The following is a 26,037-nucleotide window of genomic DNA, read 5'->3' on the forward strand; positions in this document are numbered from 1 at the left end:
ATGCATACAGGTGTGAATGACTCATGAAATATTAACAAAATATTGTATGTCAAATTAAAAGCCATAAGATAATTTTTATTAGCAATCAAAGGACACAAAACAGTGAAAATCTGAATGATAGCTTTGATCCCATGGGAAGGATATGAATTAAAGATTGAGTAGGTAGTGCACTTGAATGCTAAGTCCTCCAAAAAATTAACAGGAAGAAATAGGTGCTATAAGAAAGAAAAAAGAAACTGGTACATGGATATAAACAGTGACTGATTTTCCATTTGAGCAGCTATGCTATTACTCTCTGAAATCACAGGTAAGGAGATTATGACAATATCAGAAGCAGGACTTGGTGATTTATTCACGTCCATCAAGCAACAATGGGCTTTGAAGAAAACCACTTCAATCCATCTGCCATGAATACCAGAAACACAGCCAGAAATATGGCTAAGATGGAAGACAAATTTTTAATGTATTGTAAGGAGTAATTTTGCCTGCACTGTGCAAGGCATAGACACTGTTGATATACAGTGCATGACATTTTGTGACTTCTTTGTATTTGTGAGTCTTTTCTGAACTTTTTACAAGTTGGTTTTTTTTCCTCATTCTTCCTTTTTAGACATTTTCTCCCTGAAAAGGTATTTATCATGAGGATTTTGTTGCAATGAAAAAAAAGGATGATTTGACACCATTAGTCTCAGGGCAGTTGTAGAACCAAATGAAGATGCTTCCAGTTTGCATTAAATACCTGAAGGAGATTTAGGTTCTAATTTGTTTCAGTCAACACCTTTTAATGGTGTTGATTCTACTGCAGAAAAAGTGCCATACAAGAATGCTTTAAAGAAAGGGTAATATTCTTAATGTATTTAGAAATAGACTGCAGCTAAAGGTCATTTCAAAGCCATGTACATCCTTTCCAATTCCTCATGATTTCACAAGAGCTCGAAAGTGTGGCTCCTATTTCAGCTGCCCCAAGACTCCTGCTGGAGCCTGCTGTGCTTGCAGAAAGACATGGACTAAGCCAATTGCTGAGCTGATATCCACAGATTAAATCCAAACCTCCTGAGTTTGACTGAGGTTTCTCTGGATTTTTATTCAGAGTGCAATATTAACCCATTCAGCAATACTAGCATCCAGAATTTCCATGATTCTATGTCAATGCCTGACACAAGCTAGTCCTGCTCTACAGATGGATATCACATGGAGAAAATACTGCATAACTCTCAGATAAAATTCCTCTCTCTCCTCTAGCCAAAATTACTTTCCTTCTCATGGTCTGCTGATCTTTCAGCCTTTTCTCAAAGACATGGTAATAAGAAAACACAAAGCTATTCTCTGCCTTTTTTAAAGTGCAGATTCCTCATGAAGTGACACTTTACTTTTTCCTGAGGAAAAGAAAATTTTGTGTTTTTACTGATTTACATTAACCCAAAAGCTAAATAAAGAGAACATGTGTCTGATTTTCAGTCAACAACTGAATAAGCAACTTAAAATGTGATCAGTCAATAAGCTAGACATTTAAGTTAGCAAAAAAAAAAAAAAAAGTGATAAAGCATTAATAGTGCTTTTCTTTCTTCTAGTAGCATGAAAATAACCACTTTGTCACTTCATTGTACATCTAGAGGTTTTTTTTTACTTCCTAGTTCAGCTCCACACATCAAAAAAATATGTTAAAAGTTACAAAGAAAGATTCTTTGTAAGCAAAATGTTAAGTCATCAAAAATGTGAATTTCACAGAAACATGTATCTGTTTAAATGAGAATTTTACTGGGAAATATAGAACATCTGCTCAAAAAAAAGGCAGCAATGAAGAACAGCAATAAAGGCATTCTGAGTAGTTCACAATAAAATATGTGAACGCAGACTTCTCACATTCCGGATGAATGTTAAAAAGAGTGGACAAATATTCACATCACATATTGCTAGCCATACTCTGCTCCCTTTCACCAAATATTCCTAGGCCATGCTTTCACTTCTCATAACAAGAAATATAAACATCACAAAACAAAATTTTTGGGTTTTGGTGAATGCCTGTTGTAACTGACAATGTAAAGCTCTCTTTTGAACATCTTTTACCAAGGAATCTGAAGGTATTTACATTTCAGCCTACCAAGATCCACAATTCAAGTGCAAAAATAAAAGTAAAGTATTTCAAATGTCACTCTATTCAAAATGATGGAAGCACCCGTAAAGTTTACGAATTTTTGGCAAGTCTCAGAGATACAATGCAAATATGATATTTTTACAGGGGAATATCACACTGCACCCCCTGCCACCATGATAAGAATGATCATATGTGATTAGAAAACAGGTCCATAACAACAATCATGTTTCCTGGTACACTGAATGTGAGCAATCATGTCTTTGAAGCAAATGTCTTGCACAAACAATAGGGTGACTGATGCCATCTAAATTCCTAAGTGCATAGAAAAAAATGGAATCAAGAAAAGAACCATCTGAAAAAAGATACCTGATGTATATGTATACATTTTCTATAAATGCCTACACTTTTTTGGCAGAAAATTATCATCTACCACAAATACTTATTTCCCCCATTCCTAAAGAATACACTGAATATTTCCTACTAATACAGTCAAAAACATTCACCTGTAATTCCCCATGTGTCTATTTTCATGCTCCTCTTTGGAAATCTGTTTACGTACTTGTGCAAGTCTTTCTTTCTACAAATCAAGAAAGTAAGACAATTAAAACAAAAGAGAATATAAACCATGAGCAAGACACAGCACTTTTTTCCCCTTCCTACCAGTTCTTGTTTTCTCCTTTCCAGCGTGTGGCGCTGCTTCTCCCAGTCTGAGGAACCTGGCAGCAGTTTTTTCACTGACCCCTGACCATACAGTCTTTTTTGAGCCTCAGCCTTCTGTTGGGCTAAATTTTTCCTTTTATCACTTGTCCTGAAACACAGATGATATTAAGAAATATCAATTCAATGCAGCTGAAATGAGATGAACTTTCATATCAGGTAAATAATCTGTATTTTTAGTCAGTTGTGTGTTTATCATATAAAATTAGAATTGAAACATTCATTAAGTTTTTTTTTAGTATTAACATTCATGGCTACAAAATTTAATACTTTGAGGGGTACTGTATTTACTCTGTGCTATAATTTAATGTACAAACATGGTTGTATTTATTTTCTTGAGGTGTAGATTTTTTTCAACACATCTCAGCTACAAAGTTTTCCTCTAGAGGGGTATGGCTTTTGACTGAATGTGACACTATCACTCAAGCATTTTTCCTTTATGGCCATGTCCCCATGACTGCACACATATGCCAACCTCAAGATGTGCTTGAAAAATTTTTAAAAATAAGTACAAAACTTACTATTACCATTCATTTTTTGCAAGCACATATGCATGAAGAAAAATCAAATTTAGGTTAATTTCTATAGAAAAACTGACAGCAAGGGAAACATTTGCATTTTGAAAATATGAAGGTGGGAAAAAAGGTTTTTCATTTCCTCCAAGTCAAATTAAAAAAAAAAAAAAAAAATCAAAGCAACAGAAATAGAACCGGACTGAAGAAAAGAGGACAAGGTACCGTATGTTGAGAAGCTTTAATGCATTTAGCAGAACACCTTTTTTTACAACATAGTCTATTTTTTGATCCGTTCCAAAGCTTGGGGCACGATTAATCTGAAAAAAAAAATGAGACACAGAAGACTCAGGAATGTTCAGGTTCACTGGGAACACACCCATTGTAACAGGCTTTGTAGAAATGGCTCTTTCAAATACAGCAGAGATTAAGAGAATACATGTTGAGAAGTTCTTTTCCATTTGTATATTTTTGAAATAGAGTACTGAACATCACAGATACAGGGAGCTGGGAAATGTACCCTTTCAGTCACCAGGTTATCCAGACATTTACAGTGAACACCATTCAAGTCCTGCCACTGTGAATCCAGTCTAATCTACTCTTGGTTGCTGCCACCAGAAAATTTAGCACACAAAGTGCTGTTAAACACATCATAACAGATGGTGTGTCATGCTACGGTGGTCCAGCACAGAAGGAGTCAAACTCTTTTCTAGTTCCCAGTCTGAAAGAAACTTTAAATACTACTCTCAAAAGTAACAGCTATACAAGGACAGAAAGAGGCTCTAATCCAAGGTATTTTTAAGCATATTTAAATAACTTTTAAGATACACTTGACAGCAACACATAGAGATCTAAGCTATTAAATCAGCACATAGTGTGAAAACATAAGATAATTAACGGTCTCCACAACAAAAAGCTTATAAGCTAAGTAGAAGATTAGAGATTAAAAATTGTACCATAAATATAGAGAAACAAGGAAAGTGCAACTGGGAATCTCATAGTGAGACTAAATCACAAACAGCATCCTATAACCCCAACAAGTTTTGGACTCCCTGCAGTACCACAGTTTTCAGGAAGATTTGAGGAGGAATAATGATTTATTCTAGGAACTCTTTCCAGGCTGGTATAAAAATTTATACTTGGGTAATGGGTCCTAATGACAAGCAGTAATCTTACTTTGATAGTGCATGAGCAGTGCTGGTTACAGAAGGCACAGATAAAAGAACAACAGAAGTGAAAACTAATGCCTTGTGCCCCACACAAAACAGAAGTGGGAGACAGTTTGCATGTCCAAAGCAGAGGGCAAAAGCAGTTTATTTTGTTTTAGCACTCTAAATATATCATAGCACCTTAGAGCCTCTACAGTTGTGGGACAGAACTATCATGGCTGCTGTGCCACCCAGTGTCCTGTTGCTGAGTCCCAGCTGCCCCATCACTTATGCCCATAACTGACAGGTACCTTTCAGCTTTGAGAGTCAGCCCCTTCACTGCTTTTGCAGACAGACTGGCAAAGTGAGCAGTGAGATCTGATGTTGAAAGAAAAATCTTGAAAATTCAGCAGAAATAGTGAGAAGACTTATATGTATTCTTTTTTGGAAAACTTTCATCCAAATATTTAATTGACCAACCTCTTTAGACTGACCTGTTCATCTACTATCATATCACAAAGAAGACAATAAATACGGTTGCTGACTAATCTGTACGACTGTGGCATTGTAATCTTGATAACATGCTGGTGATATGCCACAGCAGCTATTCACAATAACAGCTTACCAAACCCTTGTCTGGCATCTGCCAGCTGGGAGATGGTTATTTAGAGTTCAGTGACCCAAGAACCAGGACATGCACAACTAGGTTGTGTTAATATAACATCAGTAATTTTATCAGCGAGGCACATCTTCAAGATAGTTGTCAAAAACAGGATTGTATGAGGGACCCCAAAAGTACAAGTAAATGATGACTGCAAAGGCCTTGAAAACCTGGACACTGATGCCAGTGGCCAAATTCACTACGGGAATGCAGTCTTGTAAACTAGATAATACTGGGTCTAGAGGTAACAAAGTAAGCACATGGCATGATTCCAGGAGATGTAAAAGACTTGTGAGAAAACTTGGAGACAATGTGGAATTGCTGGCCAGTAAATGAACCCCCAGTAAGTAGATCATGGCAGCAAACAAACAAACAAACAAAAAAACAAAACAAAAAAAGAAAAAAAAAACCCCAAAGAGAAATTAAGAGCAAATATGAAGACAACTTCACCCTTCACCAGCAAGAGTGTGGTCTTCCTGGTGAAGAACATAAGACACTGAAAACCTGGTATAACCACCTACCATCTCTTTTTGGAAAAGTAGACTTCTCCTACCCCACGGTGGCCTTTGGACCTCCAGGGGTACAAACAGGGCAAGCACAACACAAGAGAAACAAGTAGATGCCAGAAAGTTTGTGTATGTGAACTTTAACTACTTCATTATTAGGAATTAGCAATAATTGATTGGTTTAAGATGCTCACATTCATTTCCTGGATTGATAACAAACTTTTGAACAGATTTTGCTAGCTCAGTGACAGTAAATAATAAATTTATGAACGTGTATGTAAGGTTTCCTTTGCCTTGCCCACGTAAATCACAAAGGAAGTTAGATACCTACACTTGAGGAAGTTATTAAAATTCAAGTTATCTTTTTCTCCAATGATCGCAACTGTGTGATCCTAGCTGAATATAATGAAGGTGAACAAGGCTGAAGTGCATCCAAGACTATATGGTTCAGCTGTATGGTTTTTTTTTACATAAAATAAACTAACTTGGAAATTTTGGTCAACAAGTAAAACTGGATTTCCTGGGAATGGAAGGGAGGTCTAGGTCATTGTTGCTACTCAGAAAGGATGGAGGCTGCACAGATCCTTGCCAGAAACACTTGGTGCCACAAGATGGCAATCCTGCATTTCCCACAACCCTCACTACGGTAGAAGGTTCCGGAAGTTCAATAGCATCAAGGAGCAGGGGAGCTACAATGCATCAAGGCAATATAAACAAAAGTCAGCTCAGGAAAGCAGAGACATTATAATATGTTGCACAATTTATTTCTTTTAATAGTTTGTTAAGCTATCTTTATAACAGAAAAGCTACATGAGGCATGGAAACATGAAACTAATCATCCTAATCCTATTTTGGCAATTTTCCCATAACACTGGGAACATTCAGGGCCTTGTGATTAGGACTCGTTACCACTGTTAGAAAGAATGATTCACTCCCCTAAAGGGGTTTTGGCAAGAGGGAAATGGTGGAAAGAGATAAGAGTGGAAATCTGTTGAAGTAGCACAAGTGTTTTAGAAAAAAAAAATTATCTATATATGTGCATACATATATATATACACACACACAGACTATATATATGATGTATAGTCTATGTATATACACTGCAGATTTGACCTTCACTACACACAGCATACATACATTGTGCATACATCTACACACTCTGTTGGAAGTGCTGCAAAACAGCATGAACAAGCAAGGAAAAAAATAGCAAATGAGTATGCAAAATTAGCAAGTTTCAAAGTTTGAAATTTCTGTTAGTTTTGGTAAATGTCTGGAAAAATAAGCTGAAGGATACATGTATTACCTAAAGCAGAAAAGGAAACACTTAGACTTTTGCTTTTAAAAAAAAGTAATAACTAAGTACACAATTCCAAGTCCTGAAGTATGTTCCAGCAACTCGAAATACCAGGAGCATTTACTACTTTACTCCCTCCTAACAAGGAGTTTGGGATAATATGATTCTCCTCTGAGATCCATAAGCAGTGACTCAAACCCCCCAAATCTCCATAGCTCATGGAAACATCAGAGCAGACAGAGAGGTGTCCTTCAGAAAGGACTCCCTATGCTGGCTGACTCACTGCCTCTCACAGAATTGGTCTGTCAGCATTTGCTACAAGGCTGAATGAAATGTTACACAGACCCTTCAGTCTGCACTCAAATAACTACACACAGTTATATGCAAGCTACAGGCAACCTACAGATGATAATCTGGAAGTGCAGTGCTAAATCAGAGGGACAGCAAGCTTCACTGGACAAAAACAGAAGATGTTGATGTAGTACAGCCTAAGTTCATGTCATGCGCTGCTGTTGGCGAGAACATCAAAGCCACCAAATATGCTATGTCTGCATGGCAACAGTGGAGGAATTTTATTTTTCTAATTAAAATTACAATGAATCCCTGAGAGAAATAAGCATGACAAAACAACTGTTGACAGTATTAATGGCCTACAAATGAGGTTATAATTCAATAAGTTAATTGTGTACAATTTATTCATCAGTAGCCAAATCATATTCATGACTTGCTGTCAATAGAGAGATTTTGAATACACTTTGCTTTTTTTCCCCAAGCTGCACAGCCCTCCAACCAGTTAACAGAATGAAATAAGAGAATCTGAAAAAAGACAAGCGAACGTCATCTATATGTTATTAATAGGGCAATACAAGAGACACAACAGACAAAGACCAAACATTTCTGGTGGAAAATGTGTGTGACCACCACTTAACTGTACCACTAACAAACATATCAGAGAAGAAATGTTTCTTCCAATCTCATCATACCAATTGTTTGCAGAATTTCCTGTATATCAAATTTGTTTTCTCTGTTTACAGCAGTGCTCTTGAAAAGCACGGGAGAGGAAAAGAACACATATCCACAAAAAAGAAGATTTAAGGCACGCATTCACAAAAGTTACCAGAGCCATATTAGATAGCCATACTCATGAAGGAAATCTATGTAGCACCCACTAGCTATAATCAAGGTGCTCCAGCCACAATAACAACTACATTAATGTTACATTTCCCATTAAAACTTTCAAAAACATCTGAAATGCAACACTGGTCTAGGAAAACAATTACCTTTTTTACAGTATCAAAAATCACTGCACTGCAAAGGTGATACTGCACTTCTATAGGGATGCTGCAGAAAAGCACCATTTATGTACTCAACAACAGTGCACACATTTTCTTTCCAGGTTTTCTTACACAGATATGGATTCAGCTGGGGCTTAGTTAACTTTATGCCTAAAAATTTACTTTACATCTGTATGAAGAGGTTTACCTCTAGGAGCCACGGTTTTAGTTTTCTGTCCAGCAGAATATCAAATCCCAGGACTTCAAAGCAGACACTGTCACTTCCTGGTGCTTGCCCTGGCCTGCACATGCGATAAGCATGAAGCACATGTGGCTCTGCAACTATCAGAGTCTTCACCACCAGCTCCTGCAGGGATTCGGGTCAGAAAAACTCATCAGGAGAGAAAACACCAGCACATACTGAACTACAGTGTTTTGTGCTTTAGTAGTTCAAATTTCATTTACATATCTACTACCAAAAAAGATTTAAAATACCAAATAAATAGTCTATAGTAAACAAACTATTCCTATGTTGTACCATATATAACTTCATATAGTTCTAGACTATTGCTGTACTTTCCATGGTACATACAAACTTTGAGACTTGCAATAAGTTAAATAATGAAAGCAAACTGGTAACATAGTACAGTATAGACAATCTTCATCCATTTCATTTTGCAGTATAATTTTTGATAAGTGTTCTCAGAATCATACAAACAGCTTTAAGCTCTAACAATCTTAAGCCTATTCCTCATCTAAAGGCACCTGTAACACAACCACTCCAATGGTAAGTACAAAGATATATGCAACACTGACTACAATTTTGTAAATATTTACACATAAAATTCATTTTATACACTAAAATAAAGTCTCCAAGAGTTTAAATAGCATGATTCCTTTGTACCATATTCCTTATGAATAACTGCTTGAAAGGACTTTTGATCCTCAGAAAAAACATTAACATTTAATTTGTAATCAGACTATGAATTTAGTATTTTAAAAAACATAATAATAGTTTATAGTATAGTATGTCCTTTGTGACATCCATTGCTGAGAATTTGGGTTAATAAAGTTTCAAAAATCATTCTGAATTGCAGTAAAGCAGATGGCAGAAGCAATTAATTTTCTAAAAATACACAAAATATAATAAAGTGCTTTAGTCTATCTTACTGAAATATCACTCCAGAATTTGGAGACATCAAGATTATTTGTTTCTAGAAACTCAGTAAACCATTTAATGGAGCGTTTGCTTCCTTTGTCCTCTGTTTCATCCCGTTCAAAGTGTTCATTATGTTTATTGACAGAGTAGTTAGTCAGATGCATATACAATTGACTCTAAAAAAAGGAAGAAAAGATATTTTAAAAACTTTAAAAACAATTCTAAAATAGTCAGTTCAAAATCATGTAAAGAAAAGCTGACATTAAATCAATAAAGACATTATCAAACAGCTCATATTTGCAAATACACTACATGCAGATTTAGTTTTTCTGATTCTGGGAGATTGTATGACTGAATGCTCCATAGCCTTCTTACAACAAAACCTGGGCTTCTACTTAAACCAGTTGCAGTGAACTGATCCACCACTCCACATCTGGTTAGCTACTGTATCAGCCATTTTTACAGGTGTCTATATAAACAACTACCTCAAAAAGTAAAGAGCAATTATCACAATTTAAAGAATGATTACATTCCACAAGAAGCAAACAATAAAGTCAGTATTTTGAAGTGCTACTTTAAAAGTGCTGAAAGACACTCTGGCATCTGCTTCATAGACAATCCCACATTTCAGTTTTCACTGTAGCTTATTTATGAGAAGTGTTCTCATGATAGTGATACTTTAAAATATCTTTTACATACAAACTCATCTGCCATGCTGATATCTGCCAAAATTGCTCATTTTTAACTGGCTGGTAGCCATACATCAGAGGGAGGTAAATTTCAAAACATACGTTACATAAATGACTGAGTGCTACAGTTCCTTTATGGAGCAAAATGTCAGCAGCAATAGACTCACTTTATCAGTTGAATTTAAAGAAAGCATTCCTTTTCAAGGTCAATTTATAAATCATGATCTGTACATTTACATTATCTCCCAGAGATTAATTCAGCTTTTCACTTACACTGCGGTGATGCCTGTTCCCATCACAGTGACAGTTCTCTGTCATGTTTGATTACATACATGAGAGTAGATGACATTCTAAGATGACCATAAGCCTTCTGTTCCAATTCATCTTTAATAGATAACACAGGCCTTCTGCTGTCATTTATCTTACTACACTTCCTTATCTTTAAAAAACTTAATGAAATTAACAAACCAATCAATTTAATTGCAAACAAGTTAACAGTATATTGTAGTAGCACTAGAAGCAATGAATTTCTCCCATGGCTTCATTACTCCTTTAAGAGCCATTCCAAAATCTATTGGTTTTGAGTCATCATTCCATGAAATTTAAATTATTTCACACAAAAGTATTTATGTGTCAGACTACCAAAAAAAAGTGTTTGGTCATCTGAATTGATAGTCCAAAGGTATTTGAAACAATGTCACTGTGGAAATATGTCATCCAAAGAACAATGTCATTAGTGACAAGCAGGTTATTTCACACAATAGACAACCTCCAGCATAAATAGTTCTGAGAACATAGAAACAACTGCCTGCTCTGTTTATCCTCTCAGAGCATATTTCAGTGCTGCTAATGCCGAGATTAGCAGCAATACACAAATTGTAAAAGCAAACTATTCCAAATATAGTACTGGAACACTTCCAATCATAGCATTTGTACTGGGCCTCAAATTGTACCTGCATTTTTCAAAGGCAGACCAAGAGACAGTCAGAATTTTAAGTTTCACATAGGCAAAAAGGCTCTATGGTGTTTTCAGTTACATAAATACATGGAAGCTGCTCTAAAAGCAATAGAGTATAGAGAGAGGTATAACAAACCTGATCTACTAATATCTTCCAATGCTGCAAATCTATTTCTTTCTTAGACATCTGCATTTTGGTCAGAGCCAAAAGAGAAGGGTTTACACCCCCCAACAGAGCAACATGCTATACAGTGGAACAAAAGGAGGAAATTGTGTAAAATCTTTAGCATGACCCTTACTATTTCTTGGTTTTCTCAATGTTTACAGGCAGCTCTACTGAATCACCCTAAAGCTGCCAAGCACATACTCCTGTCCCTGCTGAAGCAGTCACTGACAAACAGCAGCAGCAGCAGGAGATTCCCTCATGTTCAGGGACTGCAGTGAGCACTGGGCCCCTGCAGTGCTGATTCTCTCCTTTCTGCCTCAGTTCCCAACACAATGACTGAAACCTGGCAGGACCCTCAGCAAAAGCTCCAAACTTCATGGATGTTAAGCAATGATCTAGCAGGAGATAAAGTGTATTAGCACCTGCCACCCTAGCCTCAGTCTGAGATGAATATAAAAGCAATGTGCCTGTTCTTGCAGTGATTTGATTTTATTTTTTGGGTTGTTATCTTTTGCTTTCTTCTATAATGTATTTAAACTCTTTAGCATACATACATGCAAAGTCATGTAAAATTTTATATATAAGCAATAATGTGGCTATACTTGTGATTTTGATAGAAAACCATGTGTTAAGTATTTATCACATAAAATTTTTTCTCTTCAATGACAATGCAGAAGTTTATCCAGATGAACTCAAGTCCCAATTGATTTAATTTTACCACCTGCAAACACTACACAGGTTAAAGTCTATACCATAAGCAATAAATTGGAATGAACTCCAACTTACCAAATTTGAGTCACTGGGGGGGTGATACTTTTCCGTGCCCATTCTCACCAGTCCATCATGATATAAAAATATTTTTAATGGATCACAGGAGGTTACAAGGATATACACACGTAAATCGAACTTGTAGCCTTCCATAAGAAATGGCTTGTCAAGATATTCCTGAACAATTAAATGATCCTGAGCTTGTAATTTTTCTCCATTTCTTATTAAAGAGATCCTGGTAAAAACAAAAGTTATTTTAAAACTTGGACATTACTTGGCCATTTCAAAGTAACTTTCTGCTTGCTTTGATTCAACAATTTGTAATAATGGGTTTGCTCTACACTTAAAAATTGTTTGGCAGAACGACCAGTCTCCAGCTTCTGTGATTATTCCTCATGCAGCTCTAAAAATAGACTTCCAGTCTTTGTCACAACTTCTGCCTGAGGCACAAACTGCAAAGAACTTTCAGTGCTAACCTTAGGTGCTGAAGTTTGCAAAGCAGGACACTGATCTGTATGACTGAGGATGGCATAGATTATGCTCAGTATTTCTGTATTCCAGTTCCCTCACACCAGAATGAAAAAAGGTTTATATATGAACTATGAACTTCTAGTCTCTAAACAACATAGACTTTTAAATACCTGTAAAAGCTAATATTTTCAGTATGTAATTATTAACATAAAATTCCCAGAACCTTAAGGCTACCTTAACCTTATTCCCTATTATTCATTATACGTTTCAGAGGTTTGGTACTGAATAGTCCTAATAGAGTGAAGTACTTTGCAGAAATTTCTCTGAACTATGCTGGTTCCTTTCCCTTTAGTTTATCTTAGCCCTTATCAGGAGGACTGAAAAATGAAGAAATTGAAAAGTTTGGGAGCCTTACCTTTATAGTAATTCTGACATATGCTGAAAAACTAAGAGCTTTACTATATAGTATAAATCAAATTAATATTAAAAGCAATAAAAGCTAAAACCAAAATATCTAAAAAAAAAAAAAAAAACTAAAAATACAATTGCAATATTTATCTCATTGGATTTTTACTGTGTGGCCCCGCCACAAACAAAATTTCTTCAACTCAACTGCAGGTTGCAGTCTCTTCAGGGGTGTGCCCTGCTTCCAAGAGTGCACATCCAGCCACATCCCCAAGAGCATCTCCTCTGTCTCTCCTAAACCTCGTAGCTGCTGCTCTCAAACACATTTCTGTATCTCTGACTGGCTGCAGTTTGGGAACGCAATGGGGTGTTTGAGCTGGTTTTAAAGCTGTGAAAGATCCTGACCTCCCACACACATCCCTTGCAGCCTCCAGCCACCAAAACCCTGCCATTTATGCCCAATACAATCTCACCCTATAAATCTAAGCACAGCAGAAAAATTCACAATAAAATAACTGTGTTCATAATAATTATTTGAGTTTATTTAATGCTTGTGAAGCCTTCACCCAATACAATGACTTTCACACAACTCGAAATACAATCTTCTTATCACAGCTTATACACAGCTTCTGTTAATGCTCTAAGTACCACTGGATTTCACCTTTAACAGGAAAGAAGACTGAAGTTAACTCACAACTCACCCATGTCCCATTGCACCATTAGCTGGTTTGACTATGAAAGTTTTCTGTCTACGTTTCTTCTTCAATTCTTTTACATAGTTCTGGAACTGTGTGTATTCTGCAGGAAAGATCCATGTTCGAGGAATGAAACTGTACTCCTGAGGCTGACTCTTGATCATTCTGCACAAAAAGGGTAATTGAGTTAAAATCTTTTGACTACTTTGATGTTTCAATCCTCAAGATTAAAAAACACTCATGACAATTTGACAAGGGAGCTTTTTCAGCAAAATTCTGTAATATGAAAGCAAACTTTTTTATTTCTTTAGGAATAGTTAGCACTCAATTACATATTCATATGAGTGTGAATGTGTTATATTTAAAAGCAGACTATCTTGAGCATTTTTGCTTATGTGCTTATTATGTTACTGGTATCTCATTTCTTGGCATCCATCTCGCTCCTATTACAATTTTTGGCCATTTACTCAAATGACTTAATGCTATTCCTATTCTTAGAAATACTGAACTCCTAACAAATCATGAATTTATGGATTTTTTTTGGGGGGGGGTGGAGGTGACACTTGGGAAGTATTTTAATTTTCATATTGGTAGGTGTCTGGGGAGCTATGAGGATCAACAGACACAAAAAAGAGGAGTTGGGATATTTGGAGTTTCTTCTTGGGTGCAAAAAAGACTGAATTTAAAATTAAAAAGCGAATGGAAGCAATTAAAAAAGAGTTTTTTGTTCCTTTTGGAAGAATTTTTAAAATAAGGAATTGTAGTAAATAGACTTTGACACAGGCCAAGCAACTAATTCATTTCCTATATAGGACAAATCACACAAGTTTTGATTAGTCTTTGGTCTCAGTATATTTGGATAAGGATTCCAAGAGCTCCTAATTTAATCAAAAGAAAGCTAAGACATTCAAAGCAAGATCAAGCAGGAAGAGAGTAGAGTGAAGGGGTGGAGTAAAAGAACTAAAATAAAAATAGGGAATCAAACTCTGAATCTGGGGAAAGGATGCAGCAAGGTCCTGATCTCCCTGCTTTAAGAGTTGTGGCAGCTGAGGTGGTGAGTGTATCTCATCCTATACCTCTGCTATCTGTGAATAGAAGTGAAAGAAGAAGAATGGTAAAGAATTCAGGTGGCAGAAGTGTCCATCACCCAGAGCTGTGTAAGTGGCAGACAGGAAGATCCACACCACGCTGTCAGGATGGCTGAGGTACACACAGGTTGCTTTAACACTGGTTAGCAGCCAAGGTGTAGGAGCAACGGGGACTTGGGGGTACTATGTACACTGGCATCATAGTTCCCAACAGGATAAATTCAGTCTTTGCTGAGTTACACTGGTGTAGCTAGCTTATTTCGGGTACTCAGAGTACCTGAAACTTCCTTCATACAGAACCTCATATGAAATTAGTTCAGGTAACTCACAACTACTCTGTAGCATAGAGTGGACCCGTCTAAAATACAAATATCCACAGACCAACAGAAAGGAATTGGAGGTTTAAAAATAAATTATGTGAAACAGGAAGTTCCTCAACATTGATTTTTTTTTTTTAATCACTATGATGAAGTTTAATATTTTTAAATTAAATACAGATTTAGGTATATTTCTCCTTTTGTATTGAAAACTAATAGCATCAGCATAATTAATGTGTAAAAGAGGAAATATAATTTCTTTTTTTCATTTCTACTATAAACTTACGTAATACTCTTGGGCAGATACTTTTTCTTTAAGTGGCTAAAATACTAATGGAAAAAACAGAGCTTTTTTACAGCCACGTGCGTAGGGCTAGGACCCCAGCCAAACCCTACTGGTATAATGGATACACTGTCACCAAACTGTGTAGCCAACTCCCCAACAAACACTCTGCAGAAACCACAATAGCTACAGCACTACTGGGCGAGGTTCAGTGCTTCTGCAGCTTCATTGTAACTATTGTTCTTACAAATCTAGTTCAATGAAAGCCACTAAATATTCAGGAAAACTTTTTGAAAACAGAAGTAGATATTTGAATTCCTGACTCATTCATATTGTTAAACTATTCTCCATCTGCTCTGTCTTTATGAATATTATTACTTTGCCAACTGAGGACCTTATCTAGGCAGAAATTATCCTATTTTTAGGCCAAAAAGCAATTTCTGTGTTAGTTTAAATCCCTCTCCAGATTATTTATCATATGCATCCTGTAACATGCTAGAGATCTGTTGTTTAACTTACTCTAGGGTTTCAAAATACACACTCCCTACTCATTGAATATAGCTTCAAGCTATTCCTGATATATTGATATTATTTTTTGTCTGAAAGCATATCAGTTCTATATGCCTTATCTTTTTAATGCATAACTGGGTGGATTACAAACACTTAATATTATGAAGAGGAATACTTCAGCATTGTTCATAGGTTCTGGGGCTCAGTAAAACTATTCAAAAAATAATTCAGCTCTGTTCTTTCCCTGCAAGGCCCCATTCAGAAAGGGCTTAGGAACATCATTAAGTAGCCTGTGGAATCAAGGCCTATTCCATTACAATAGCCCTATTTTTCAGCACATGGGCTGTCCACTATCATGAGTAACCATTTTTTCACTGCGCTGCTCTATCCTTTAGCATTTGCTGTCCTTATCAGGAGGTCTGAGAAATAAACAGCAAATTATTGTTCTTCTGAGTACTATTTTAGCTCACAAATGTGGTCAGACTGTGCTCTTGATCTCAGAGTGCTTTCTGTACAAAAGAATCAATGGTGTTGAACAAAACACAGCTCACTAAAGGCACAACCTTCAGTCTAATAAAGCAGATTCTACTGCCTAAATTTCAAAATCCTCTGACTCTTCACATATGAAACATTAGTGGATATATATGGATGAGAATGATTCTTGGCCCATGGATCAGTTCATGAACCTTTTAAATATAATCAACAAAGGTGCTGGAAAAGACAATATTGCATAGATGGATCCGTGCCCCTTCCCACTCATCCCATGCACCTTCTCCCCCATTTACTGAATTCAATTTGTAACCACACTTATCCTTCACATAAGGAGTTCTCATCTAAGAGACCCTTCACAACGATCTCTTAAGATCTAGCTGGCCCTACTAGTTGGCACTTCTATTGTTACTTTTTTCTTTTCTGTGTTCTTGTTATAATCCTTGAAAATGAAGTTCATGCCTGCCTTTTTTTCTCAATTACATTCCTCTTTCCATCTGTTCCACTATTCTGTGTTCCTATACTTTCTTTGCTCAGTTGTCTTCTTTCATATTACACATGTTATGTATTACACTGCTCCCTTCCAGCTTTCTGTGTGAGAAAACCACATGGTCCTGTGATCCAGAGTGCCTGGATATTGCCTGAAAAAAAGAGCTCCTGAAGTGCATTACCTCCTGAATAGTATTTCCCTCTCAAAGTAAGGTAGATTTGTTCTTTCACTTTATTCCCAACAACTTGCATAAAATGGAAGGGTGAAATCAGCACAACAACAAACATGGAAGCAAAAAAAAAAAGTCTACTTTCTACCAATTCTACCAATATAGTTTCATTATCTCTCAATGATAGTAATCAGTAGAGTCAGTAATGGAAATAGAAAAGATGGCATGCAGCAGTAAACAAGATAAGAGAATTAGTGTTTCTAGACATGCAAATTTGACGACAGACCAAGAGCTATAGGAAACAAAATCCTGCATTCTACAGAAAGAGCCTGCTCAAGCACAAACATATGCCAACTGACTTAGGATTTCATCAGCAATCTCAGGCATATCACTTTGATTTTTATAAAGTATGAATACTAAGTATTGAGTTGTGAAGGCCAGTATTGAGAAAAAAACCCAACTGATTAAGCCCTGCTATATCTACTGACATTAAGTGAAGTCACAACATAGATGTTTGAGCCAGAGTTATAATGTAAGAGAAATTATTCCCATCTTATCTTATATGTGCAATCTCAGCACTGAGTAACTTTAAACTGTGTTTTGAACTCAGAATTCAGTAGGTTGAGAGAGGTATCATGAGACTGTATTAGAAAGAATGAGTGCATCATAACAAGAGCCTTTTGTTAATTTTCCAGATTTTTTAAAAAAGATCACAGAATTGCAGCAAAACACAGGGGTAGCACTGTGTACCAAGCTGACTGACTGTTTCCAAGACCTCTCCAAACAGCTGTTTCCCTCCATGTGCTATCTCTGGTTTTACTTTCAGTCTGAGAGGGGCAGTGAAAAGTGCTTGTGCAGCACCACTGACAAGGGGAGCTCTAGTCCACACGTAGGACACGGAGACACCACAGCAATGCATGCAGTATTTGCATCATAATAGTGGCATAAATTCTACATGTTATGTGTTCCAGTTACAGAACAGAAAAGGAAAGAGAAAGAAATTGAAAAAGAGAGAGAGAGAGAGAGAGAAGATATCACATCAATTACATTCATATGAAAACAAATTCTGTTCTGTTAGCAGCTAAGTTGTGTAAGTCAGGTTGAGGGCCAAAAGATTAGCTCTACTAATAACTGCTCCACAAACTAATTTAGATTAGAATAAAATATTGACATATATTTACCCTCAAACCTTTCCTTACTAGGCTATCAGATCATTATTTAGTATTGTTTTCTTACAAGTCTTACTCACAGATTCTCAGCTAGGATAATTCCTCAGAACCCAGTTATTTCACTAGAGTGAGGAGAATTTGTAATTAGACAAATGAGCCTCACTGACTAATTTCTTATAAAAACAGTAAGATGCTTCACATTTTCTAATTTTGATATACACGAAAATATAGCCATTAATTATTTGAAACAAGTACTATCACAGAATTGGTCAGGTTGGAAAGGACTTCAGTGGGTCCTCAGGTCTAGAGCCCCACATGAAGCAGGGCTATCCCACAGCACATTGCACAGGATAGTCCAGATGCACTATCCAGCCACATACAGTTCTTTTATTCTGTTCTACTATTATGGGATACACACGTGGGTGTATTATGTATTAGATTTCTTGTACAATAATTCAAGACTCACCCACATTCTGTAGTGTTTAGACAGAGAAGTGAACCCACATAATACTCCACTGGAGTCAAATGGAGAAATAAAGTAGCCCACTCCAATGCTACAGATCCAGGACCAATGCTGAAGTTATTAAAGAACCTGGAAAATTATTCCTAGTCCTCTCCTAGTTTATTAGTAAAAATAAACAAGCCTCAAAAGCAATAGTTATGTATATCATTGCATTAAATACCACAGCTGGAAAACTTCTTAATATAAAAAGAAATATTACTTAGTCATGTTTCTTGCCAGAAAATCCTTTCTGCATATCTCTCCCATTCCTGGGAAATGGTTGATTCTCTGAGGAAGTAGGAAAAAAAAGGAAAATTAATTGCAACTTTTTCATTTTTCTGGCATACCTAATTACAGTCATTTAAAACATTCAACTGCATGCTCAGGCAAACACAAGTACTGTTAAATCTAAATTATTTAAGATAATATCTTACACTATACTACTTATTCTTAACAATGCTAAAGATGCTGCAACTTGTATTCTCTTCCATCCATATAAGTGCCCATTGATTTAATTTCATACATGAGACTATCATACTTTTATTCACAAAACTATCTAGAAACAAAGAATGCAAACACAAGATAATGGTAAAAAAACCAAAATATTTATTCATAGGACTGTGGAGAGAGAGCTCTGTTTCTTAACTTACTGCTTCAAAGCTTATGAAAAACTTATAAATTATGTTTTGTATCTTCTTTAAATTGATCATTCACAACACCCAACTGGCAGAAAAAAGCATGAAAGAACAGCCCCAAATACTTATACACCAGATTCCAAGTAGTAAGAACAAAAAACTCTGGAAAAGAGAATAGGATTTTAAGCTATGCAGTGGTACAGCCTTGATGCAGCCTGTTTGGTTATGGTTTGTGTAGGTTTTTTCCCCCTGCACACAAACGGAACTGAGCAGTTACTGACAATTACTGAACATTTCAGAGCAAAGCAGTTTATGGAAACAGGTCAAAAATCTTAACTACCACTGCACCTGATAGTTCTGCAGCTCAGCAATCTTCTCTTGCTGCACAGCACAATCACTCCAGATCAGATTTGCTGTTTCATCCTCATCACGCGTTTTCACAAACCCCATCTCTTGTATTACTATACGCACTGTGGAGAAATCACACTCTTAGGGACTATTCTGAATCTCTAAAATAGATTCATTTTCAACATTTAAAAATCAATTAAGATTTTAAATACTTCCAATATAGAGCCCTTCATCAGAGAACAATGTTAGCACGGCAAGCTATTTATCTTGCAATATTTCCATCAGTCTATTGCAAACCTGCCATTACAATGTTTCAGCACCTTATAGTGAGGCAGGAATCAGCACAAGCACTGATGGCAGCTGCAAAGAGCTTCAAGGTATTCCCCAATCATCCAGCACAAATCCTCTTGTCCAGCAGTTAGATTTAATCTTGGTTATGCCATAAGTTAATTTTAAAACAGAGATGACTATAAGTGTCACTGCAGATAGGGACAAAAATGCCTCCTTAGAGAAGGTACAGTGTTGCAAAAGCAAATGCATGCATTATTTTAATTTTAAAAAAAGTCTGATTACATGCCATGCATAACTCTGATTCTAGGAAAAAAATATTTTAGCACTAAACATAAAAATACAAAACCTTAACAGATTTTACTGAAAAGCCTCTGTATAACAATTGGAGTATTTAACATTGAATTTACACTGCTTATCTTTCAAGGCTTTAATAAACTTCCAAACACATATATAACATGTATTTAGAAAGCTCTGCCACAGCTTTCTTGATTACTGAAGTTTTTACATTTCAAGGTAACAAGTGGGAATCAACATGAGTAACAAATGGGGATTAATAGAAGTACAACATCCAAAGCTACAAATTAAATGTTACAAGAAATCCCCAGGTTTCTTATAAAAGAAACTCCTTCAGAAATGTCTCACTGTCAGCTTGATACAGAGTCCATTAATTCACTCCATTAATCAGTAACTCTCTCACATCAAAGGCTATTAGGATGAAAACAAAATATGCAGCTTCCTACCAATTTCATATTTTGTGCCAGCAATATTGGCAGTGATGACTCCATTCTTCTTCTTCTTTCTGACTTTTCTTTTAATTGTGCTCTGATAGGGCAGTTCCGAACTCAAAGTCAGAGGAGCAGTTCCTTGGTTATCTTTGAAAAAGAATGTTGTAACTATTAACATTTTTATATCTCAAATAATATATACAAATCAAATAAAAATACAAACAGTACTCCATCACAATTTATAAGTACAAGCATACTGAATAATTCCCAGGGTATATTAAAAATCCAAGACTAGCATACCTCCCTCATTAGGAAAGGATGGCATTATAACCTAGGATAGTGCAGAAATAGAGTTCAAATTCTGTTCCAACTTCTCAGTAAACGGTGAAACTGTCAAAGCCAAATTACTTAAAAGTCCAGTCATGCCATTTCAGTCTCAGGTTGTAGCAAATATTAGTTCTGGAATGGATAGATACCTGTGTTAAAAAAATATAAGTGAGACTTTGTCATAGACAAATCCTGAAAAAAAAAAGGAATTAGCAGACAACTAAATATGAGAACACTTTTAATTGCATGCAAAAAGAATTGCTTATTTTAGAAGATTGATCAAGCTATTGTAAATACCAAACTTTGTTCATTGCAATTCAATTCTTTTCTTTCTGAAAAAATCATTTTGCAGTGATAATTTTCAAAAGGAAATTATATTACCTCTTTTTCTGATTTTCATTTGGGTATGGGACATTTTGGACATGAAAATAGGTAACACAATTCAATCAATAATGCCACTTTCTATCTCCATAAAGCTCAATGAATTTAGAGTTTTATATTTTAAACCATATTTTAGGTAAAGAATTAAAATTAGACACACTGCGTGACAGGTTTTCAGTACCAAATGGGAAATAACTGAAATCACAGTAATAATCTGTTTCCTCTTTTTCACTTTTCACCATGTTTTTTAAAGCAATTGTCCAATAATCATGTGGTAACATGGGTGCAGTTTCAGGACTACCTCATGACACAACAGATATGATTTGAAGACATTTTGGGTTGACAAACATTTAAATTTTCAGGTTTTAAAGGGAACATTTATTTGCATAAAGTGCTATTTTTTACATCTACAGTCAGACAAAATTCCCTTTTCTTTTTTTCCCTCATGAATACAGCACGACATGAAAAATCACACATATTAAGAAGTTTTTTAGGCCCAGCTTAAGCACATAAGAACAATGGGTTAAAATATTAGGGAAAAAACCTTGGGAATACATCACTTCTAAACATACTGCTACATGACTCTGGACATGCACCACTATTATACCAAAGTCTGCAAGGAAATAAATGCTGTCTTTGGCAGGCTGCCTCAAACAAATCTACAAGTTTTCAAAACATATATAATATCTTACTGATCTTTAAAAGCTTTCATTTCTATTCTGCAGTTTTAGGTGTAACTAAAGTTCCTCACACTAGCTTTAGATCAGTTTATATTGCTGCTTTTGGTGACTGCAAGACTTATTTAAAATAGCTTATAGAGAGCACAAGGGATTTCTTCTACTATAAATAGCAGAAAATTACAGCAAAGTCAAATGCAGCCATGACTTATGATGCGAAATATATGTGATTATAAGACTGGACAAGATGTGCATTAACAAAATTACTAAAATTACTAAAACATTACTTACAAATCCACATTTTTTTCTTTTTCTGTGCGTGTGCACACACAACAGAGGAGAGAGAGAGATGCATGTTCTGGACAAGTCACTCGCCTTTTAAGAAACTACAAAAGCAGATATTTTGAGCTCCAAGATCTAACTTCCTTTCAAGACAGACATTTACACTTAACAGCCCAGAAATACAAAAGCATAAAAAGAACAGATTATGGTTCTTTTATGACTGTCACAAATACACCAGGAGTCAAATTCTGCTTTATAACAAGACAAATCTCCCTCATGTCCATTTAGTGCCCCTGAGTATTTATCCACAAAGAACAGGAGATGTTTTATACACAGATATAATGTCAGACAGCACAGCACTAACACCCCAGCCATTTTGAAGTTTGAATGTTTTGGATGACATTATCTGAGAAGGTGGCCTGAAAGTCCTTGGGCCCACTGGCATACTAAAATTAGACACAGAGTTGGGAAAGCAAAGCATTTGTCCTCCTTAAAACCACTGTGAAGGAAAAGCAGTGCTGGGCACAGTGACTCACTGGCTATTGCAAGTTATCTGTTTCTCAGGCTAAGAATACCACCAGAGTACAAGACATGTTTAGTTCCTGGGAATAATACTGAAGTACATCTGTTAGCCAATTAAGGACTTCTATGAATGTACAAAAATGCATGGCAGTTGTTTCTTTGCTGTACTGACTAAAAACTTCTAATAAATTTGGAAGAATGTTAAGAGGGCTGTTTCTCACATTGCCCTGTGAGAAACACCACCCCTTTACTAACACAGCATGATTTACACGCTATGATTTGCTAATAAAAAGCAAGCAGCTCATAGAACTTTCATTCATCTTAGAATCACAGAAAATTGTCTGCCCAAAGTTACTGTAACACACTGTGTTCTGAAGGTGGACCACAAAATTCCAAACTGCACCACACTGCTGAATTACTGCTTTTCTTTAGATAGACACTATTCTTTTCTTCTCAAAAAAATACTCTTTAGGGTCTAAATAGCATGTACCAACACTCAAGGTCTGTGACCAGTCAACTTTTAAGCACACATACATGAGTTAATGGTAAAGATTTATGGCTACCTTTAGAGTATTCTAAGGACAAGTAGTAGTTCAGCCATATGGAGAACAAAGTAATGGTACTGTACTCTGTACTCAAACTTACTTTAGAATTTTAACTTTTCAAAAGCTCCATTCCATATCAATAAATATTCGTATTCTGACTTCAGCTTGTATGTAATAATTAAAAATTGTTTTACAACTCCTTGACTTCTCTTCAGTTGTCCAACCAAGCGTTTCACTGAATCCCAAAGCACCAGCAGTTCTAAACCATTAGTTTTCCAAAACATTTTACATAGGATGCAGTCCTTCCCTTTGTTCCCTTCCAAAGGCCAAATAAGGCCCAGTGAAATAGGACAGTCTCAGCATTTTTTCCTACCATGTCAAATGACAGATCAAGAGTCATGACATGACATGTCAAGAGACACTGCATCTCATCTGGGGGAATACATTACCCAGAGCAGTGAACTGCTGCTGTGAATTGTAGGCTAAGCCATGGGAGCAGTAGACTTGTCCCTGTTTAGACCTCCCTGCTTTGTGCATCCCCAGCGCAGTAGCATGAGATGCTCCAATTCTGCAGCAAGAAAACCTAGCACCACCCTGCTGAGGAAGCTGCAACCTTCCCAGATAAACTGCAACTGTTCCTCTAACCGCCCTTAGATGACCAACTCTCTAAGCAGAGGAATGGATCACCTGGGAGAGACAGGAACACACCTCTCAGCAAGGTGTGCAATGAAGCAATACATGAAGGGCTGCTGCTGAGGGGAGGGAGCTGGAAGGAGGAGAGCTCACTCGGACAGGCAACATCAGCAGTGTACAGGCCCTGGCAGCCACAAGCTCCTACAGCTCTTTTTTAATTCTATACAACAGAAATCATCCCAAAGTTACTTCATTCTCTGACCCAGGTCTTCTCCAGGCATCTTCTTCTAGCTCACATCTTCTGATTTGTTATTATTGCCGAGGCCTACTCCCAGGTCTGAGCACAGCTGAAGGAAAAGGCTTGCAGCACAGACTGCTCTGCAGGCAGCCTTTGCCAGTTTCAGGCCAAAGCTCATTGCAGGACTCACCCAGATCAGGCACAGTAACAGCAGCAGCACTGTCAGGTAATGACTACATCAAATTCTGAGTCAGTTCTCATACCTGGGATGAGTTTTTGCTTATAAAATAAGCATAACCTATAACCCACACTCAGCTACAATAATGCAGAGGCAAATCTCACACATAATCTACCTGAGAGACCTGTTTCCAAGACATTGCTTTTAATAACATAGGAGAAAGCATTCTATTTTCAAACTGGAACTTTTGGAGCAAGTCAGCTGTCAGAAATCTCTGAATTCACACTCAGGCAGAAAAGGATTGCAGTTCCTGCTGCAATATGCCATTTTCCTCCTGAAATCCTGATAGAAAAAAATGAGTGAAGGTTTGTTGCTCAACCATACAGATTCAAGGGTAGCTGAACAAAAATGGTTAACAGATAAATGGAGAATAACTTGTGAAGAAGAAATGAAAGCATCTTCATCAGGTTACCACACTCTTATATAAACAAGCACTTTGACTAAAAGTGCTCTACAGAGAAAAAAAAAGATGAGATGTTATCTTCACAGCTGCCTTGCAAAGGTGTGAGAGTGACAGTAGAGAGAGGTACCTTTCTGTCCTAGAAAGGCACAGAAGACAAAAAAGAAAAAAGTAAAAGAAAAAAAAGAAAAAAGGATCTTTTTTTCCTCCAGGGACAGGAGAGACAGGATACTCTTGCTGGAGAGGCAAGCATTGCACATTGACAGAGAACACAGCAGATGCTCAAGTCCATTTAAAGGAACAGTGCCTTGGTAAAGAGCAGGGGACAGTGGAAAGAAGTGGTTTCATAGTTAATAGAATGATTCTTTGACAAGCTGTAATATATTCTAGAAACTCAAAAATTAATAGTATTTCATGCTGTTGCACGAATTAGGTGTATCATAATAAGTTAGTAAATTGCCCTGAAAAATACTCTTCTGGCCTAGATTATATGCAGGTATTTTTTAACAAATCACTCTCTAATTTCTTTGGTTTTTTTCCTCCAGACTACTCACAAGTGACCTCTGCCTTTCATGAATCTTCACTTCATGTCTTGATGCAGTCTGGAAAGTTTTTAATCTCGAAATAGTAATTGTATGTCATTAGACCCCACCCCTTTTTTTTTCCCCCAACAGTAAGTATCACAGAAAAAGGTTTGATTAATCAGATCAAAAAAGAGCAAGGAGAGTCAAATTCAAACTGGAAGTAAGGTAGTGCAATTTAAGAATCTATTCCAAACAACTCAAGTCAATGAGATTCTTCAACCCAGTTTGGATCATACCAGTAACTTTGAAACCACAACTGTGCACCCTAAGAAAAAGAGACTAGATTGCATATGCACATTTAAAATTATTTACTCTGATATATTTCGTCTCTCAGAATGGCAGAATCAGAATGCTACAAAATACTATGCTCCACACATCACTCAGTGTACTGTTTATAATGAGAATTTCATTCCTTCTAAGCAATTGTGATACTACTGGTACCCCGTTTGAAAAGCTCCATGGGTTACACATGTGTTTAACTTTACATACATGAACAGAAAACAAGACTTCAGGTCTTAAGCCATGGTACATATGACAAGACCTCTAAAAGACAGCTAACATCCTACATACCTAGGTGAAAGGCTACAAAAATGGATTGTCAGGGTAATTTCCTGAATTCTTTGGGTACAGATAAGTACTCACTCATCAACAGTGAGCTGGAATATTTTAGAACAGA

General features: G+C 36.4%; 1 protein-coding gene across 7 annotated transcripts in view; it reads right to left on the reverse strand.

Annotated features, from left to right (window-relative positions):
• The window catches only part of TTLL7 (tubulin tyrosine ligase like 7), a 66,271-nt gene that overhangs the window by 25,284 nt on the left and 14,950 nt on the right, over window positions 1-26,037 (reverse strand). For 5 of the 7 annotated variants that reach the window (XR_009487491.1, XM_059854110.1, XM_059854113.1 and 2 more), the window contains 11 exons: window positions 20,835-21,010; window positions 20,550-20,681; window positions 19,519-19,640; window positions 18,756-18,823; window positions 13,525-13,683; window positions 11,966-12,182; window positions 9,378-9,542; window positions 8,416-8,574; window positions 3,550-3,644; window positions 2,756-2,903; window positions 2,599-2,672 (listed from right to left, as the gene is read on the reverse strand). Coding sequence is in view for 6 of the 7 variants with exons in the window: in XM_059854110.1 (XP_059710093.1) it covers window positions 2,599-2,672; window positions 2,756-2,903; window positions 3,550-3,644; window positions 8,416-8,574; window positions 9,378-9,542; window positions 11,966-12,182; window positions 13,525-13,683; window positions 18,756-18,823; window positions 19,519-19,640; window positions 20,550-20,681; window positions 20,835-20,859 (1,364 nt within the window). In the remaining variant the exon portion in view is untranslated. The remainder of the gene's footprint in view (window positions 1-2,598; window positions 2,673-2,755; window positions 2,904-3,549; window positions 3,645-8,415; window positions 8,575-9,377; window positions 9,543-11,965; window positions 12,183-13,524; window positions 13,684-18,755; window positions 18,824-19,518; window positions 19,641-20,549; window positions 20,682-20,834; window positions 21,011-26,037) is intronic. The other 2 variants (XM_059854115.1, XM_059854114.1) reach the window with 2 other exon arrangements.

This window comes from Haemorhous mexicanus, chromosome 9, assembly GCF_027477595.1.
Source record: "Haemorhous mexicanus isolate bHaeMex1 chromosome 9, bHaeMex1.pri, whole genome shotgun sequence".
Taxonomy (NCBI): domain Eukaryota; kingdom Metazoa; phylum Chordata; class Aves; order Passeriformes; family Fringillidae; genus Haemorhous; species Haemorhous mexicanus.